Below are 19,219 nucleotides of genomic sequence, written 5' to 3' on the forward strand. Positions count from 1 at the left end.
TTGAAGGGCTCCAATAATCTAGAATCCATGCATGGAACACATGCATTTGGTAAAGTGGAGACTGTTGAACAAGAAAAATAAAATATTTTAGATTTAAAAATATATATATATAATTAACTTAATTAACTTAAATTTTGTCCAAAAAGTTACAAGGTTAGTCATTTGATCAAATAAAAGTACTGATAAGTTCTTTTTTTTTTTTTTTTTTTTTGAGACAGAGTGTCACTTTGTTGCCCGGGCTAGAGTGAGTGCCGTGGCATCAGCCTAGCTCACAGCAACCTCAGCCTCCCGAGTAGCTGGGACTACAGGCATGAGCCACCATGCCCGGCTAATTTTTTTGTATATATATTTTTAGTTGGCCAGATAATTTCTTTCTATTTTTAGTAGAGACGGGGTCTCACTCTTGCTCAGGCTGGTCTCGAACTCCTGACCTCGAGCGATCCACCCGCCTCGGCCTCCCAGAGCTAGGATTACAGGCGTGAGCCACCGCGCCCGGCCAAAAGTACTGATAAGTTCTATTCAAGCCAAAGAGACTGCTGCATTTAACAGACCAAACCAGTATGTAATTGAAAGTATCAAGTCTAGAGCATCGTATGTGGACTCCAAGTTTACACAGCTGAAAGCAGTACTGCATTTTAACTCCAACAGCCTTGTGAACAAGAATATACTTTTACATAGTGAGATGTAACCAGACCTTGCCCAGCATTTGGCTGCAGAGACAGGCATTGCAGGATAGTTCTAGAATTCCTCTCCAAACTCCTAGGGATAGAGAAGAGGTTCCGCCGTCTGCTCTATCAGCCCACCTTGACATTGAACCCAGATGCCTTGTCATGCAGACACATCCAAAGGCATCCAAACAAACAAAGTGTGCTCCCTGTGCATCAGCCATCTGAGAGTATCTTTGGAAACTGTGAAGTTATTGAGCCCAGACATCTACAGTTTATCAAAATCCATGATTCCCTGAGCCCCTAGCAGTTCGGCAGTGGGAAATGAGTGCAGGTTCTGTTTTCCATTTTCTGCTCTATGAACACGTCAAATTTAAATATGAGCACCTGCCCTTCCTGAGCAAAATGGGTATAAAAGAGAACAAATCAGCAGTGCTTTCGTTTCTTTCTCCGTAATTCTAAGTTCAACGTGCTTAGATATTTTTGCAACACCGAGGAAAATACACAATCTTGTGGGTTATTGAAATCCAACAAGTTGGTCTCTCAGAGTCCTTTGATTTCAGAAAGGATGATCTGGGAAAGTGGCCGAGTAAATGATTTCGAGTGAAGTTGCCATCACTTCACTGACTTAATTAAAGCAAATTGCTTTCAAATACTCCATAAACTGGGATGGCCAACAGTAAGAACGTGAAGAAAAATCATAATCTCGGGTTTTCTCCAGCCCATTACGTAACAAACTTGATTGGCTTCAAAGTCCAGAACACATTTTGTTCCTAGTGAATCGTCTCACCAAAACAGTTCCAGCAAGGTAGGTGGTCTGTTTTATATCCATTTTTCTCAGGAACTACCTTCCCAAGCTCCAAGGTGAGTCAGTCATGGGCCTTCATGTCCTTCACTTCCTGCTTCCTTGCAACTGGCATGGGATCGAATCCTCAGGCGCTGCCTCACTTTGAGGAGGATCTCTTGTAAAATAAGAAGAGAAAAAGACATCCTAGAGTAACCAGCATTGGCTTTCTTTCTGAAATAATTTCTTGCATTCTGCAACAGAACAAGGACATGAGCTGGGGCAGAGACGGAGAGATTTGCAGATTTAGGGCAGGAGCCGAGAGGCCTAACGGGCAGGTGCAGCTGGGTGTGGGAGGTGGCGGACACTCTGTGGCATAGCTCCCCTGGGAATGAGTCCAAGGAGATGAAAAGCGGAGAGCGCTTGGATGAGTTTAGTCCTGTGTCATGATGCGCTTGGACTCTCTCGCTGCTTGAAGAACCACTGTGGCCTGGAAGGGGATGTGTACTATTGGCGGTGCCAGAGGTCTGGCCACATTGTCTTGGACAAGGACTGGTGACACAGGAGCCCACTGACCTGCAAGGGGAGTGTCTGAGTCTGGTGCCAGTGCTGCAAGATAGGGACAAGCACCCTCTGAGCATAGCTGAGTTTCCTGGACACGGAACGAGAAGACAAAGGCAGAAAAGGAAGACAAATTTCTTACTCATCGGGTAAATGGCAGTAGACATGAGTTTTAATTTGAAGAAGTAAAAGAATGTCACTGAGTTTTATCCACACCTAAGCTAGCAAAGCCAGCATGTCAATCACATTTGACAAGTCAGAATTTTGCCTTTCCTAATCACCTGCAACAATGTTAATATTAGTTGTTAATGGTAATGCTAATATATATTATTATTCAGTATTAATAATTGGATACCTATTATGTAGTCTAATAAATGCCTACAGACATTTTCTTTAATTCTTACATCTCTGAATGGCAGATTTTATGATTCTTATTTTCTGGAAGTTTGGAGCTGGGAAAAGTTAACCAGCTTGCCTGAAGCCACCCAGATAAATAAGTGATCGCTCCAAAATTTAAAACCCAGACCAGTCTGATTCTATATCCCTCCTGGATGTTCTTGGCAGCCATCTGGTTTGCTTTTCCTGGTGCATCTAGTTGGATCAGTACAGTATCTATCACAAAGGGAAATGATTTGACATGGACAGCTCATGAGCTATAGTCTCATGCAAACTTCGATATCTATCTACTATGCTGGTGATTTTGCTTTGGGGAAGCAACTCTGATTTTATGGGTTCTGTTCTCAGCTCTTCACCTCTGGACCCACACAGGAGCCTGTCCTGACTGTGCAGCTGCAGCTCCAGGTGCTGGCTGGAGATTGTGGCAGGGCTCCGTGCATGTTTACTGAGTGGCAAAGCAGAGGTGTGGAATGAAGCACTTCTACAAATCCATATGAACAGGCAACTCAGTAGAATAACGGGCCAAAATGTGACAAGGCAAAATTCCGAGACCAATACATACAAGCTGGCAGTAAATACTTGGAATGCTGCTGAAACTCACACGTGATTAGGGCCATACAAATTAAAGAAACTGTGTGATTCTGTTCTATGTCTTTTGGCTTATCAAAAAAGAAAAATGATTTGGTAACATCTAAACTCAGTGAAAGGTAAGAAAAGAACCCTGTTTGGGGGAATGTAGATGGATATAGCTTCTTTGGTGGTCAAAATTTTAAATACCTGGAGCAAGCAATCCCACTTCCAGAAATGCACCTTCAGGAAATACTGATGCATTTTTTTAAGATATTTATTCTGACAATGTTAAAAATAACAAACAATCCAAATGTCTGTTTCCAGGGAGATTGTTAAGCAATTTACAGCATAATCACTCTAATGCAGGGGGTCAAGACCATGGACTTTGGAACCAGACTAAGTCTGAATCACAGCACCTCTTCTCACCATCTCTGGGACCTTAAGGAAGTTATTTTCATCTCCATGTCTCAGTTTCCTCATCAGTAAAGGGGATAATGAATAGTACCTACCTTACAGGGTTGTTGTGAGTAGTGATTGAATTAAAACACATGAAACATCTAGAGCCCGATACATAGTCAGCATTATAGAAGTGTGTGCTGTTGTTGTTATTGTTGTTAGTATTCTGTGAAATACCTTTCAGTCATAATGATGAACAAAAATAATATTCTATGTATATACTGATACTGACCTGGAATATTCCACCATAAAAAGTGTTGAATGAATAGTAGAATGCTTCAGAACAACGTGTGTGGTAAAAATCCCATTTAGTAAAATAAAAAATAAAATCCTATTTTTAAAGGCCTGCAAATATATGCACAAAACTATTCTCAGTAATTTAAGGAGTTAAGTCATTTAAGTAATTTGGGGAATGGGACACAATGTGGTAAAAAGTAAAGGAAGGCTGTCCTGTTCTATTTTATATGCCTCTAAATTACTTGCATTTTGCTTACTGCAAGTTTATATCACTTTTGCAATGGAAAAAAGATCATTTACCTATCTAGCCAGTATATTATGCATGCATATTATATAGTTTCTATATACGTGCATATGATAGTTTGTCTGTATATGGGATGCTGATCGAATCATAATATTGGAAAAGTTACCTAGTAGCTCCCAGCATAGCTTAAAAACGGCTGTGTTCAAAACTTGGTTAAAGGTTAGAGCTCACCACAAATGCCTAAAATCAAAAAATCACTCTGAAAACTCTACCATTGGGGGGTGTGAATTTGTTTTGGAACGCAGAATACTCTGGCTAATTTATAAGACCTTGTCATGAAAATAACAGATTTTCATTTCCGCTCGAATTTTATAACTCTTGGCAATGCAACCTTTGTTTTGCTGTGAGATGCTCTAAAAGGAAACGAGTGTACACACTGCGTTTTATTTTCCAAAATAAATAACACTTTTATTTCTGCCTGGAGATCGTAGGGCTCCGCGGTGTCAAGCTATTGCTTGGAAGGGGGGTACAGGGGTGCATGGGGAGAGGGGCTTTCTCGGGAACCCCAAACTTCAGCAGGAGTACCCAGGTCACAGATGGACTGAAATAGCTTCTAAACTCTCTAACCGAGGGCGTTTGGAGAAGGATGCGCTTTGGGGACGCGTGGGAGCCCTTGTTCAGTGCGGGCGATGCCCGTGCGCTTGCGCCACCTGGTGGACGTTGGCGGTAACTGCAATAATTGTGTCTGGATGGTCAGTCGTGTCGCAACTTGGATTTTCCCGTCATCAAGTAGTGTTGAGGTCAAGTTAATGAAGAAGATCGTATTTCTACATTTGTAACTTTGCTAGTTCATCTCTCCAGTGATAACAGATGGATGAGGTAGTTGCCAAATGGCTATACTTGATCAATAAAGGAGATTGCTACAGGAATTCCAAGAAGACTACTTTTATTCTTTTGGGAAGAACAAAGGAATCCTTTGCTATCAAAGTCACGATTTTTTTTTCTTGTATTTAAAATGTTGAGAAATTGAAGCAGTAAAAAAAAATTGCACAGAATACTATAACCAGTATCTACAGAATATCCAGAATTGACTAGTGGTAACATTTTATAATATTAAATATACTTGGTCATTTTTAATTAAAAAGAAACAAAACATTTCAGATAAAGGTGAAGTGTCTTTTATTGAAAAATACTTACTTTATTTTTTAAATTGTATTTTTAATTAACAAATGACAGTTGTGACAATATGATGTTTTGACGTATGTTTACATTGGGGAATGATTAAATCAGCCTAATTAACGTATCCATCACCTCACATTTGCAGTGTGCACCCTCATTTCCTTTTCAAACATTTCACAGCAAAGCAAAGGTTGGATTGCCAAGAGTTATAAAATTCTGTCATTTGTGACAACATGGACGAACCTGGAGGACATTTTGCTAAGTGAAATAAACCAGGCACAGAACAACAAATACTGCATGATTTCACTCATATGTAGAATTTTAAATAGTGGAACTCACAGAAGTAGAAAATAGAGTGGTGGTTACCAGAGGCTGGGGGTTGAGGGGGATGGGGAACAGGAAGATGTCATTCAAAGAATACAAAATTTCAGTTAGACAGGAAGATTAAGTTTTAAAGATCTATTGCACCGCATGGTGACTATAGTTAATGTATTGCATATTTCAAAATTGTAAGACGAGTCCATTTTCAGTGTCCTCACCACAAAAAGAAATGATGCGTATGTGACTTTATGTGTCTGACTTCTTTCACTTAGCATAATGTTTTCAGAGTTCATGTTGTAAAATATTTTAGTACTTCATTCTTTTTTATGACTGGATAACACTTCATTGTACGGATATATACCATATTGTGCTTATCTATGTACACATTGGTAAACTTTTAGGCGGTTTCCATCTTTGACTGTTGTGATAGTATTGCTATGAACATTCATGTTCAAGCATTTGTTTGAATACCTGTTTTCAGTTCTTTTGGGCATATACCTAGGAGTGGAATTGGTGGATCATTTAGGATAATAATTCTGTGTTTAACTTTTTGAGGAACTACCAAACTGTTTTCCACAGTGGCTGCACCATTTTATAGTCTCACAAGCAATGTATGTGATATTTCAATTTCTCTCCATCCTCACCATCATTTGTCATTTTCCATTATGTTTTTAAAAGTTTATTATAGCCACCCTAGTGAGTGTGGTTCCTAAGTTTTAAGCTTACAATGATAAAGTTGCCATAGCTAAGATAAGGAAGACTGTGTGTGTGTAAACTAGGGTGGGCTCAGATGACTGTGAGAGCTACAGGCAAAGCAGTGGCCACAGGGGAGAGTCAGGAAGGAGTAAGGAAGGTTGAGGAGTAAATATTAATACTAATGGATAAATTACAGTATTGTTTTGTGTTGGTGTGACATTTTTTTTAAAAGGCAACGTAGTATTTAAAGTCAAATTCTTCTGACATGATTGCAATGCCTTTCCTAAACATGTGACCTGTGACTTAGAGAATCAACAGCTGCCTGTTATAATACACCTCCAACAGGGTCTCAGCACGTGGAAGGGTTTCATAGCTGTGTGTTGAATAAATTAATGTAAAATATCATTGCGTTAGGTTGAGACAGGGGACTATAGCAGAGGCTTAGAATTTCTAAGGAAATTTTCTCTTCCGTATAAGGACTCTGTTCTGTTTAACAAAATACTTATTGAGAACTGAGTACCTGACACATGCTGATGTGGAACAGGGCAGATGAAGTCCCTGCTTTATTTAAGGAACTTAAACTTAAATGGATATGATTCATGGACTTAAGACTAGATTTTTGAACAAAGAGACTTGTGCACGATTGGGATTGTTTTGCCCTAGGCTCCTAAATATTACTTAAATCTTATTCAGAAGTGTGCTCATTATTTATGCATAGCTAGACCTTTCTACAGCCCTGTCACACAGAAGGAGTACGTGTGTGTGTGTGTGTGTGTGTGTGTGTGTATGGAGGAGCAGGGCAGTGGATAAGAGAGGGGAGAATGACATCTTTCTCATCTCTCTGTTCTTGGTCTCCTGGTCCCATCAAGTTTGAAAGCCTAGAGTGTTAAGTATGGCCTTATGAGAAATAATGAAGTTTAATCTTTTTATCTTGTCATTCACTAATTCTATTTCTATAGATCAAAGAGTATCATTTGGATATGTGAATAATGGAATTGACTTAGAGTAACAGAAAGAATAAGCAAGACAGTTCTGTGTGGCTTTTGTGATATTTTATTATGGATATTTATTTTTGTTCCCATTCAAATGCGCATACAGGAGGAATTAGACAGGAAATAACTGTCATGGATGCAGTGACCAGTGGGCATTTTGGTAAAGCCAAGGACACTTGTTCCTTCTGAACAGACAGCATCTCTGAACACCAGGTCTGTCTTCCGGTGGGGTTGCGTCCCCAGAAGGGCCAGATCTGCTGATTTTTCAAGAGATATCTGAAAGCTAGATTTTAACAAGATCCCATTTTTTTCTAAAATGTTTGGAGCTAATTCTACTATGTTCACAACACAGCAGAAACCAAATAAAATATTCATTCCACAGGTGGCCAGCGTGCAATCTCCGATATAGACCATCACCAAACAAATGGCACCATTTATAATGTTTAATAGCAATCACACACACACACAGAGACTGTAATTCTAAATATGCAAACTTACATGCTGATCTGTGCACTCAGTCTGCAGATGTTCCAGTCTTCCCCACGTTATGTTTCCTCTGTTTAGAGATCTCTAGGGCAGCATTGTCCAGCAGAACATTCTGCAGTGACGAACGTGTTCTAAATGTGTACTCCCCAGCACGGTCACCACCAGCACATGAGACTCTTGAGATGCACTTGAGATGCAGCCAGTGTGACTGAAGAATTGGATCTTCAATTGTATTTAATGTGAATTAATTTAAACTTCAATTTAAATAGTCACACATAGCCAGTGGCTAGCAAGCCTTACCTGTGGGTCTCTGCACATTCTCATCCCCATGGAAACCCAGCAAGAGTTACTGAATTGAATCAAACCAGTGTATACCTGTGATTGCAAAGCGTAGTAAGGAAGGAAAGGAACAAATCCACTCCATCATTTGTGGGGGTCAGGACAGAGTTTCATGGAACGTATAAATCAAACTGACGCACTCTTAAATAAAATAAGTTCCATCTTCCTACCTCCTGCCTACAAAGTATTCCTTCTTAAGTCCTGGAAGGCCAAGTTCAAATTTAGAATTCCTGGTCTCCTAGTGCTCTCTGCCCTGGAGCACAGTGGCATGGAGGGGTCTGGGTGGTCTGTCCCTCACCCCCGCTGCAGCCTGCACCACAAATGGATAGAGTAGAACTTTACATGCCTTGAGCTCAAGGACCATCTTTGGGATGCTTCTGCGGATCCCATGGCGTGTTCTGTCTTTTTCTCCCTCATGGCTGCGGCTGCATTTGATGTGAGGACCCCTTACACAGCTTTGTAGAATTGCCCTATCCAGTGAGCTCCTGTATTGATCGGGACATAAAGCTCCCCTCTGGGACAAGCACTACAATCTGATTGATCCCTTCTGGGACCCCATGTAAGCACCTACTTCATTGCCTACAAATTGAGGGATAATCACTTTTCTAAATGGGCTTGTGCTGAATTTTTTGGAGGCAAATTAGAACTGAACTTGGCTGTCGCTTTTAAAGAATTTAAGAGCTGAAACAAGGATTGGGTACAGACGTGACTTTGGCCAAAGGTTAATAAGGAGAATTCACTTCGTTAAGCCGCCTGTTCACCATCACCAAATTGTCTTCGGCAATATGCCTCAGAAGAGGCCTCTCACCTGGGGCGATCGTTGGTGCCAACAGAATCGGGGAGCGGAAGATAAATGACAGATTGCTTTTAAGTCATGTGTACATCAGTCCAGTGAGTTCCGTGTGATTGGGGTCATCAGTTAAAAAATTAAGTATCTCAGTGCTTAGGATGTGCGTGTGGATTATGCTCATCTAAATAAAACCTTTGAAATGATTGATAAATTCTGGTATTACAGTAGGTAAAGGAGTGAAATAAAATACAGTAGTCACACTCTCTGCACACATATGTGCACGTGAAAAATTTGAGCAGTTTCAGTTGAAGGACAGCTTCGGAAGCTTATTTTGAACAATGTGATTTATCACATTATTTTCTAGTTGGAGGCATTTACCCCACTATCGTAACTGGTAATGAAAGTCATTTCGTCAGCATGGAGAGAAAGCTGGAGGACTCTACCCGTACTGCGCTGCGGCTCCCTCCTGTGGTCAAAACGAAGAACAGGAACATACATAATTTTTGAGAGTTGAAGTGAAGAACTAGGTAGTCCCAGAGATGGCACCAGAAAGGGTAAATTGCAATGGTCTGCAAAGATGCAGGACCTCCAGTCAGTTCTGCCTGTAATTCAGGACTGGCTAGGAAACAGACTCCACGCTTTGTGCTAGATATTTCAGCCGCTGCAACACACTCTAATATGTGATTACTGCCTCCCTATCTAAAGGCACAGGCATTTTACTGCTCTTCCCTTAGTTTCCTTCTTATTGTAGCCACTTCTCAGGCTTAGAGACTGTATTGTGGATTTCATGTCCCATAAATGATACTATAACTGAAATTAATGTAAATATTTTACTGCTGAAATACGTTTTCTCCGGGATCTCTTTTCACATATGCAAATGCTTGGGCAATCTTGGGGCGATTTTAAAAAGTGATGGTTTCTTTTTCTCGGTGCCCTGACCTAATTTTTCCTCTGCCAACATCAATTTAAGTCTATAGAAACAGAAATCTTTGAAACATTATTAGAAATCGAAAGACATCCCTACATGCTTTGTAATTCTCAGACTGAGTGGGTTTGCCTGAGATTGAATTAAAGTGCCATCTTGCCTGGGTGGCTCTTTCAAAGGGACTCTGTAATCACTGGTCCATGTGAGCTCTTGTTGCCCTGTCACCTGATTTGGCTGCCACTGTAGGGCTGGGAAGGGATGGGTGAGGCTAAACATATCCAATGGCAGAGAAAAATATATAGGCAATACTGGAAAATGGGGTTTGGGGTTAAAACTGGAGATGGGAGAAACAGGGGAAGATAAGCAATTCTTAACACTTTCCTTTTTTTGTGCTGGGGGTTGAGGGGTTGGACAGGTGTCGTGTTGCTGCTATGAAATAATTAGGAGTCTACTTTTCTTCATTTCTTCTAGAATCCTGTCCCCAGGGCAGCCATGGATTGTGGTAGCAGGGCATGGGTCTCACTGTGGTCCTAGGGAGCTTCCAGTCTCTATTCTACCTTTTCAGAATGCCAGATACATTTTTCATTAATGCAGGACCGATATTTGGAAATATTGAATAGGTGAATCAGGAGCAGGGTGTGGAGGGAGGTAATCCTGTCTTGTTGGGCTTCTCAAATACGTTTAAAAGATCTCTTCAAGATGCAATAAAGATTTCGTGAGAAAAGATAAAATGGATTTGCTTATAAGAAAACACTACATGAAACTGATGTTATTTATAGATATTTTGTCTTAGTCCATTCAGGCTGCTGTAACAAAAATACCACAAACTGTGTAGCTTATAAACAACAGAAACTTATTTCTCACAGTTCTGGAGGCCGAGGAATCCAAGATCAAGACACTCACTAGCAGATTCAACGTCTGGCGAGGGCCCACGTTCTGGTCCGTAGATGGTGCCTTCTCCTTGTGTTCCCATATGGCTGGAGGGGCAAACAGGCTCTGTTGGGTCTTTTTATGAGGGCACTAATGCCGTTCATGAGGGCTCCACCCTCATAATTTGGTCAACTCCTAAATACCCCACCTCCTAATACCATCACGTTGTGGGTTAGGTTTCAACATACGAATTTTGAGGGGAACACAAGCATTCAGACCACAGCACATTTGTAAAAGGATTTCTTTTTCCTTTCCCCCTTCCAAGTTCAAAGGGGTGGGAACAGCTCTCCACGGGGTCCTTTGTTCCCTTGGTCTCAGACTTTTCCTTGCTGTACCTGGATATTCTAGCTGTTAAGAGTGTGTGGGAGGACGGGGCCTGGGTGGGGGGCGGAGTGGGGGGGCGGCTGTGCAGAGGAAGGGACTGGGTTTTTGGATGTCCACATTTTTTTGTTCTGTTTTGTTTTGAGACAGGATCTTGCTGTGTCACCCGGGCTAGAGTGCAGTGATGTGATCATAGCTCATTGTAACCTCAAACTCCTGAGCTCAAGCAATTCTCTCACATCAGCCTCCAGAGTAGCTGGGACTACAGGCATGTGTCCCAATGGCTAATTTTTCTGTCCTTTATAGAGATGGGGTCTCGCTGTTGCTTAGGCTGGTCTCAAACTCCTGGCCTTAAGTGATCAATCCTCCTCCTTCAGCTTCCCAAAGTGCTAGGATTACAGGAGTGAGCTACTGCGCCTGACCTGGATGTCCACATTTTTTTAATGAAAATATATAAACTACTGTTTTATAGAAAATTCCAAATTATTTTCTCCTTTCCCTCTCCAGAAATTCCAGAATGACTCTCTTGCTGATGGTGCATGGGGCTTGGCGTCAGTGATTCAGTGTGTTCTGACAAAATCAAGCTGAGAAGTCTAATAATTCCGATTAACACAAGTGTCCAAGCAATTTTTCACATCAATAGAATCGTGTTTCAGTCAACAAGCAGATGATTATTCAGAAATCCTTCTTCCTAGTCCCTTGTTGTTTCTAATAAGTTAAAACTTATTTGGGAAAAAAAAGTCCATTTTTCTTGGGGAAAAAATGCCAATGCACTGTGTGAGCATTTCTCATTGCAGAAAAAGCACTGATGCTAAATCTCCTTAGTTTGTGCAGGCGTCTGACATAGACATAAGGATGGTGCACACTGATGATTAATGCACCCCCAGCCTTGCCATTCAGTCCTTTTGGGAGGATCAGGAGAGACAACACAGATATAGAACTGAGCAGGAGTCCCTATGGGGGAAAGCTATTAAAACCATTCCTGGAGGAGACCTGGGAACACAGCAATTTGAGGGCACTGCAAAGAGTTCTTTGTGACTAAAGGGTAAGGTATGAACCAGTAAGGACATGGTGGGGGAGTAAACTTTAAGGAGCTCCTTCATGGAGAACCTTAAATGCCACGGAGATTAGTCTTAGTTTTATCTTACAGTCAGTAGGATGCCATTCAGGAATTTTATGCAGGAATAATATGTTGACAATCTGGCTAGATGGTATGGTATACCTAAAAATCACAAATAAAATAAAACCAGTGGCATCCGAGAAGTATCGGAAGATGGTGAATGATTCAGTGTGAAATGGTTGAGTGCCACTCAGAGAGAGGAGAAATTGCCATGGTTGAAGCCGTCAGGGATCTTCCTGAGGATAAAGGAATAATGTTGCCCCTTGAAGAACAGGTAGAAGAAAGGGGAGACACTTCTTTGATGCTGTAGTAGGGGATTTTCATTGTTCACAAAGACAAAGGCTAGTGCAAAAAGGCGTATAATGCTTTAGTCCTGGTAACGTTGCAGTAGACATTGCCACCTCTTTCCATAAGAGGAGGAGTGTAACTGGGTACGTCTAAGGAACAGTCAAAGCAGTGTGGCTGAGCGCCCTAGAGAAAGGACCTAGGGATGGGATTATGAGCTGAGGACCCACATTAGGCAATGTCGTCTCATCTCAGCTTGGGGACAAGTGTCTGACACGCCAGAGCTACAGAGCAGTCTTTAAATGGATTATATGAATTCAGTAAGCGTCTAGAACCTACCATATGCAAGCATTGAGCTACATCCGGATGTCTCACCTGGGCACCTGATTTGCCTGACATATCAGCTTCTGTGCTTTAAAAGACCATTCATTGCCTACAGGGAGAGAAAACATGAGTCGTTTTCGTGGACTCTGTTGATTCACAGCTATTTCTTGTTGCCATCAAGCCCGGTAAGAAATCAAAACCCTCAGCCATCAACATGAATTGTATTCCTGGGGATGAATTTGCTCTGGAACAGGTATTTAGCTTTTCTGGAAGTTATTGCTGCCCTTTCTAGGCTTAGCTAAACATATGAGGAGACACGAACTTTTCCTTTTTGATACTGGGAAAAAGCAATCCTGAAAGGAACTCAACCCAAGCCCAAACACATCAGGCTCCAAGCAAAAGGAATGTTACCCATTTGTGGGACTCTGCCAACATTTGTGACAATTTGGGGAAATTAATTAATTAACTTAGCTAGTAAATATCCTACAATGGATACAATGGAATAGATGCTGTCCTGGGGATATGGGAGTAAATAAAATAAACATAGTAACTAACCTGAAATTTACAAGTGGAGACGGAAAGGCAGGTAAACAGTTTGACAATCATTAGATGTTTCTGCGTGTGTACTATTATTCTAAAGGATCCTGGCCTGAGCTCTGGATAAGGTCCAGCCAGTGTTGGGTGCTAGTTGTGTGACTGAATCCTTCACAAGTTTTATGTGACAAAATGTGGCCAAAGCATAGGAAAAGCAAAGAGCCCAATAGTTTAATATGATTGAGCAGCACAGGCTACATTTAAAGCATCTTAGAAGATAGGATCCCTGCATTTGAAGAACTTAGAGTTTATTCTTCAAGATAAGGCTATGCTGCCCAGACAACACTGATGAGGAAAGAACTTTTCTTTCCACCTGTTCAGATTTGATGGTGTTACACCACGTGATTTAGCCTGGACTTTGCAAACACCCTCCGATGACCGAGCTGCTGTAACCACGGAGTGCTTGACAGCGTTGCCCCTCTTCCCTCATCTCAGGGGATTCTAGCAGGATTCTCCTCTTCTCTCACCGGAATAGCAGCTGTTTCTGTTCGGGCTGGAGGTTGTGTGGACCCCGGCACGGTGCCTGCCGTCCCCTGGGTTAGTTTGAGATCTTGCTATAATTTCATTCCCCCAGCAATACAACTCCTCTCAGTTCCAAGGAAAAGAGAGAGAGAAACATAATTGAACGTAGCAGTCCTCGGTGTTTGCTAAAATGCTAAATGAGGGGCCCTCTGTTTTTAAGAGCACATTCTAGGGGAAATTCTGAAATTGCAAGCTGCAGCCCTTTCTCTTCGTGCTCGGTTTGGCTGATTTCCAAAGCATCGAGGCCAGCAGTTGAGGGACTGAAATGTAATCGGTGGTGATACGTTTGTGCCACATGAAACAGTCTCTGCTTCCAAAGGCGCCAGTGGCTGAGGGAGGCAGCTCATCAGCAACAGCTCCTGGCTGCTGGACTCCGCAGGGAGGGAAGGAAGATTGGCCGCAATGGTAAGAAACTCTGGAGTTTTCTACGGACCTAGTTTGTTACCTGGGAAAGAATACTTAGCAGCTGCTGGTGAAAATATGGCTGTTGGTAGCTTGAGACTGAGCAGTGTTTAACTAGAAGGGCAAGAGCACCCTTGCCACCAGAGCACTGATTTTTGAAAAATGATTCCTTTCCTTTCAGGGGTAATGAATGGTGCCTCGTAATTAATAAGGACCATTTGCTGGGCTCTGCCAGGGGAAGAACAGTCCCACGGTGACCTCCAACGTAAAACTCTGATTAATGCAGTCTCTGAAGTGCGCTCTTTCCTCTGAAAGTAATTGTTATTTCCCCGAGGCTTCTTCAAAGAAATAATTGCCTGTTTTCTCGATATTTTCAGGTCGGGGTACAAACCCATTCATACCAAAGCAGTGTTCTTTTCTGACTAATGAATTGTCACAGTTCTGTGAGCTTCGCTCTTTCCTGGGGGCATTGAGCATTATCAGAGCAAACTTCTAAGTGATTTTTTTTTTCTTTTAAAACTATTGTATGCAGGCAGTGACAACAGGAACCCATATTTTAAAAGAAAATATTATGTGACTTTGGAGGAAGTTTGTTTGATTCACTCCCGTAAAGCAAACATTGGCAGGGTGAGGTGAGCCTTACTGTAAACACAAGATCTTTAGGATTCACCCTGGGAATGGCAGCGTGCTTATCCCCCGCTCTCTGCTCTCTGGGCACCTTTTCAAAAGCCTCCTCTCAATCACCCAGGATACAGGGGAGGAAACTATAAAGACGCTAAGTGTTTTCTTGAAAGAGTTAAGGGGTGAAGGACATTTGGTAATAATAAGATTACATACCATTGAGAAGAAAATAAAACCAATTACTGTATAGAGAAGACACCTGAAATGTACTTATCTGACTGCACAGCTGATGTGTGGGAAATGATTTTTCTGTTTATTATCCAGAGGGATGAAGACACTGGTGATGAAGGCAGGTTAGGAATTTTGGGGACTGGATCTGCCTTTCCAAAAACACAGAAAGGAGACAGTTGGAAACCAGACTTATGAGAATATTTCATTTCATTCCCTGCCTTCACCCTCCATCCCTAGATCACTCATAAGCAAGCAGACCACAGAAGTAAAGCTGCAAAGACAAGGGTCAGATTCTTCCCTCCGTAGCTGCCATCTGGTACCATTTATCATCTCGTCCATTTTAGCAGTTCTTCTTACCTGTCGAGAAGTCACAATTTTAAAGACTCACCCATGTAATATTTCTCCTTAACCAGCAAGATGGGTAAAACAAACAGCATATCTGGTGTGAGAGTTAAATGGGACTCTTAGTGCTTTGGCATGTTTTGCCTGAATTCTTGAGCTATAATCATGTTTTTCTTCTCTTGATTAGCCTGAGAACATTCCTTTCAGGATTAAAAGGGGCCAGGCTGAAATGCAGATAGAGTCACCTGACAGCACACTTTGAGCGTGGGTATAAAATAAACATAGTGACAGGCTCATACAGCATTCTGGGAGAAAATAAGAGCAGGTCAGGGGCTGAGATTATTTAAATGCAATCATAGTACAACCTGATGGAAGGATATAGACTTACAAGGAGAGTGAACTTTCCTTTGGAGTTGGGGGAGGGCTTGGTGGGAGCCAAGAGTGACTGTAAGCTGTTTGCATCCAGGCCATCCTCTAGATATGTGGTTAATCGCTATTTAGAGGGTTGGAAAAAATTACCCAATTGTACGTTAAAATAAAAGATTCGGTCTAAATGAGCTCTTCTTAATGGCAGACAGGAAAATGGCAGCAGTTTTATAGGAAAGATAGCCTAACCAGCTAGCTTTTGCCAAGGGAACTGTATTTCACCTTTCATTTTAGTGAGAACTGTGTAAGAGAGCATTGATTGGAAGGGGAGTGAACCTATAGATTAGATTTTCATTAAGTCCCCTCCATGATGAAAAAGGAAACCAATTATGGTTCTCATCATGCAAATGCGATCAGTTGTCTTAGTTATCCAAGAAAAAAGACACTGTGCTTAAAACACTCTCCTTGACCTCATTAGATCAGGAGCATGTCAGGGCTTGCTGGAAGTTACATCAAATAGGCCAGCCCCGCTTGGGCTCTGGGCTCTGATGACTTCTTTTTGTTTATTTACAAAAATATAAAGGAGATGCATTTAAGCAAATCCATACTATGCAACTGCAAACAATTTTAAGTTATGTCAAAGCAAGGAAAATGCATGGAGGTTCTCAAATAATATTTTATAAATATTGAGACTATAATGTGCTGCATGCTAAGTGTTTTAAACCCTTTAGTCATCCTCCTTCTTCCTTTTAAGTAGATATTTTAAAATTAATATTCCTGGTGTATTGCGGTAAGGCATACAGACATTAAGTGCACTGTCAAGGGTGCACAGCTAGTAAGGGGTCGTGCCAGGGTAGGAACAAATGCAGACTGGCCGCGGGGCCCTCAGTCCTCACCATGTCACCACACGGCCTGTCGAGCTGGGGAGGAAGGGAGCCAGGCCCAGGTGAGCACCTGGTAGTAAGTTACACAGACCTTCAATGACTCAGTCTCAAAACTTCAACTAATCTTTGACATTTCCCTTTTCCTCTGTTCTTCCTTCCCAATGCCACCTGTTTCAGTCTCCTGTCATTTGGATACCAACACCATCATTCATGCCTTTTGCTCCCACTCTGGTCAATCTTCCTTAAACATCTGTCTAACTGGCAGACAGCCTAGTGTTATGGAAAGAGGATTGAAATTTGCTCAGACAGGCAGTTAAATTTCTATGTCACCTCTTATTAGTTGTGTGATTTTAGACAGTATTTATGTTTTAAATCTTTAATCCTTAGCTTTCTTATCTGAAAAATGGGAATAATGATTCTAACCTCCACTGGGGTCATTGTGGGGATTACATTCCTACGTTTGTGTAAAATAGGATGTTTAATGAGGCTGGAGACCATGGCAGGGAAACAAATTAGAAGGAAGCTTTTGAAATGAACTAGGTATAAGATGGTATGGATTTAAATTAGGGTGGTAGAGAGACAATGAGAAAGAAGTCAAAACAGGAGATGATGGGAAGGAAAATTCACCTGCACTGGCCACCGATTAGAGGTGAAATGTGAAAGAAAAAAGCTAAGACCCGGGCATTTGAAGAAAGTAGCTCAAGAAAGGTAAATAAAAATCCCCTCATTGTGTTACCAATGCCCCTCAGTTCTTGTAATCTCCCAGGATAGAAATCAAGAGAGACCATCTGACGTAGCAATGAAGAAAAAAGGTTTATTTAGCTTGTGCACAAGGGCGTCGGCACCGAGAAAGGAAACGTTTGGGCTGCTCCCTGAGGATAGTGTGGGAATTGGTTTTATTAATTGGCTTTTCTAAAGGGAAGAGTTATTATGTCCAAGCATGTATTGTGGGAGGGGGAAGTTTCTAGCAACTGCACAGTAGCTTTACATGCTTCTTCATGCATTGTATATAGTATTAGCATTTTAAATCTCCACTCCTGGGTGTGATTTTTATTAATTAGTTAATTAATTTAGAGACACAGTCTCGGTTGTCCTGGGTAGAGTGCAGTGGCATCATCATAGCACAGCTCACTGTAACCTCAGACTCCAGGGCTCAAGTGATCCTCCTGCCTCGGCCTCCTGGGGACTATGGGCACCACCACCAAGCCCAGCTAATTTTTTCTATACATGGGATCTCTTGCTCAAGCTGATCTTGAACTCCTGACCTCAAGCCATCCTCTTGCCTTGGCCTCCCAGGGTGTATTTGCAGTTGCTCCCCAGTGCTAGCATCCCCGCCTCAGCTCCACCTCAGATCATCAGGCATTAGATTCTCACAAGGAGCCGCAACCTAGATCCCTCACATGTGTGGTTTGCAGTAGGGCTCGTGCTTCTATGAGAATCTGATGCCACCACTGATCTGGCAGGAGGCGGAGCTCCAGCAGTGATGTGAGCGATGGGGAGCAGCTGTAAATACAGATGAAGTTTTGCTAGCTTCCCGCTGCTCACCTCCTGCTGTTTGGGCCGATTCCTAACAGGCTACAGATAGGTACTGATCTGTAGCCCAGGGCTTGGGGGCCGCAGGGCTAAAGAAAGTACAAAGCTAAAAACAAACAAATATGAGTTCTGTTCAAATTTTCATCCTGTTGGTCTGCCTCGTGGATATTGATGATTTACGACGGATGCTGCTCAGATCCCATTGGGAGAGAGGACACAAGAGCAGCTATACATGGGGTGAGGGAAAAATACCATCGAAATGGTTGCTGACTAAGCCTAATGTTGATCGTAAAATCAATGTGACAGATGGAAGACCTAGAAGAAAGAAACTAATTAGCTGGATGGCCTAGAAATTAAATAGGTTCAAGACTGAGAAAGTCTCTGGAGAGATGCTCAAAGAATTGCAAGAGAAATGGTGCAGGTCATGTTGCTGGCCTTGACTGTAACTTTAAATGCCTTCCTGTGAATGTGGACACAGGAACAACATCCAAACTTCCTTGGGGACTGTAGGCCGAGCTTATGATACAGTCCAAGTTCTCACTTTCTTCCCTTGCATTCTCTTGCTCTGACGCTTCTCATTCATCAGCACTTGCAGGCTCCTATGAGTGTCTGTCTTTGTACCTCATCTGACTTCCTGTCTTACGTTTTGGACTTATCAACCCAGTAGGCAGATAATCTTCCCAATTTACATTATAGACCCCTAAGGACTCAGCTCACGGTATCTGCTTCTTGGCTCTCGAAGTGCCCAGACTCCCTGAAACCCACCACCCTGAGTCAGCTACCTAGATGTGGCCCCACCTTGGAAGGGAGAGCAAATCTATTTGGAAAATTTTGATATTTGGATTCTGAAGTTTGCAGGGTTTGGATCATAGCTTGTGTTGCGAAAGTACTGGGTTAATTTCCTCATTTATATCATTACTGTGCTTATTTTGGTTTCAATAATGAATTCAAAATATAATAAAACATGTACAAAAGAGTTTTAAGAGATGGAGAAGAATCTTTGATAGGATAAAAGGGGAGAAATTACACCCATATATACTTAAATCTTCATGTTCTTTTTCTTAAAACAAGGTCTCACTCTGTCACCAGGCTAGACTGCAGTG

General features: G+C 41.9%; 1 protein-coding gene across 2 annotated transcripts in view; it reads left to right on the forward strand.

Moving 5' to 3' along the window:
- Positions 1-19,219, forward strand: part of PLD5 (phospholipase D family member 5) — a 193,802-nt gene that overhangs the window by 31,798 nt on the left and 142,785 nt on the right. Inside the window, exon 1 of one of the 2 annotated variants that reach the window (XM_045536959.1) lies at positions 14,014-14,142. The exons of the other annotated variant lie outside the window; for it this stretch is intronic. Within the exon in view, the coding sequence (XP_045392915.1) occupies positions 14,140-14,142 (3 nt within the window). The 5' untranslated portion in view covers positions 14,014-14,139. Of the gene's footprint in view, positions 1-14,013; positions 14,143-19,219 lie in introns of those variants that run through there. 2 annotated transcript variants of the gene reach the window in all.

Source organism: Lemur catta, chromosome 25 (assembly GCF_020740605.2).
Source record: "Lemur catta isolate mLemCat1 chromosome 25, mLemCat1.pri, whole genome shotgun sequence".
NCBI classification, from domain to species: Eukaryota; Metazoa; Chordata; class Mammalia; order Primates; family Lemuridae; genus Lemur; species Lemur catta.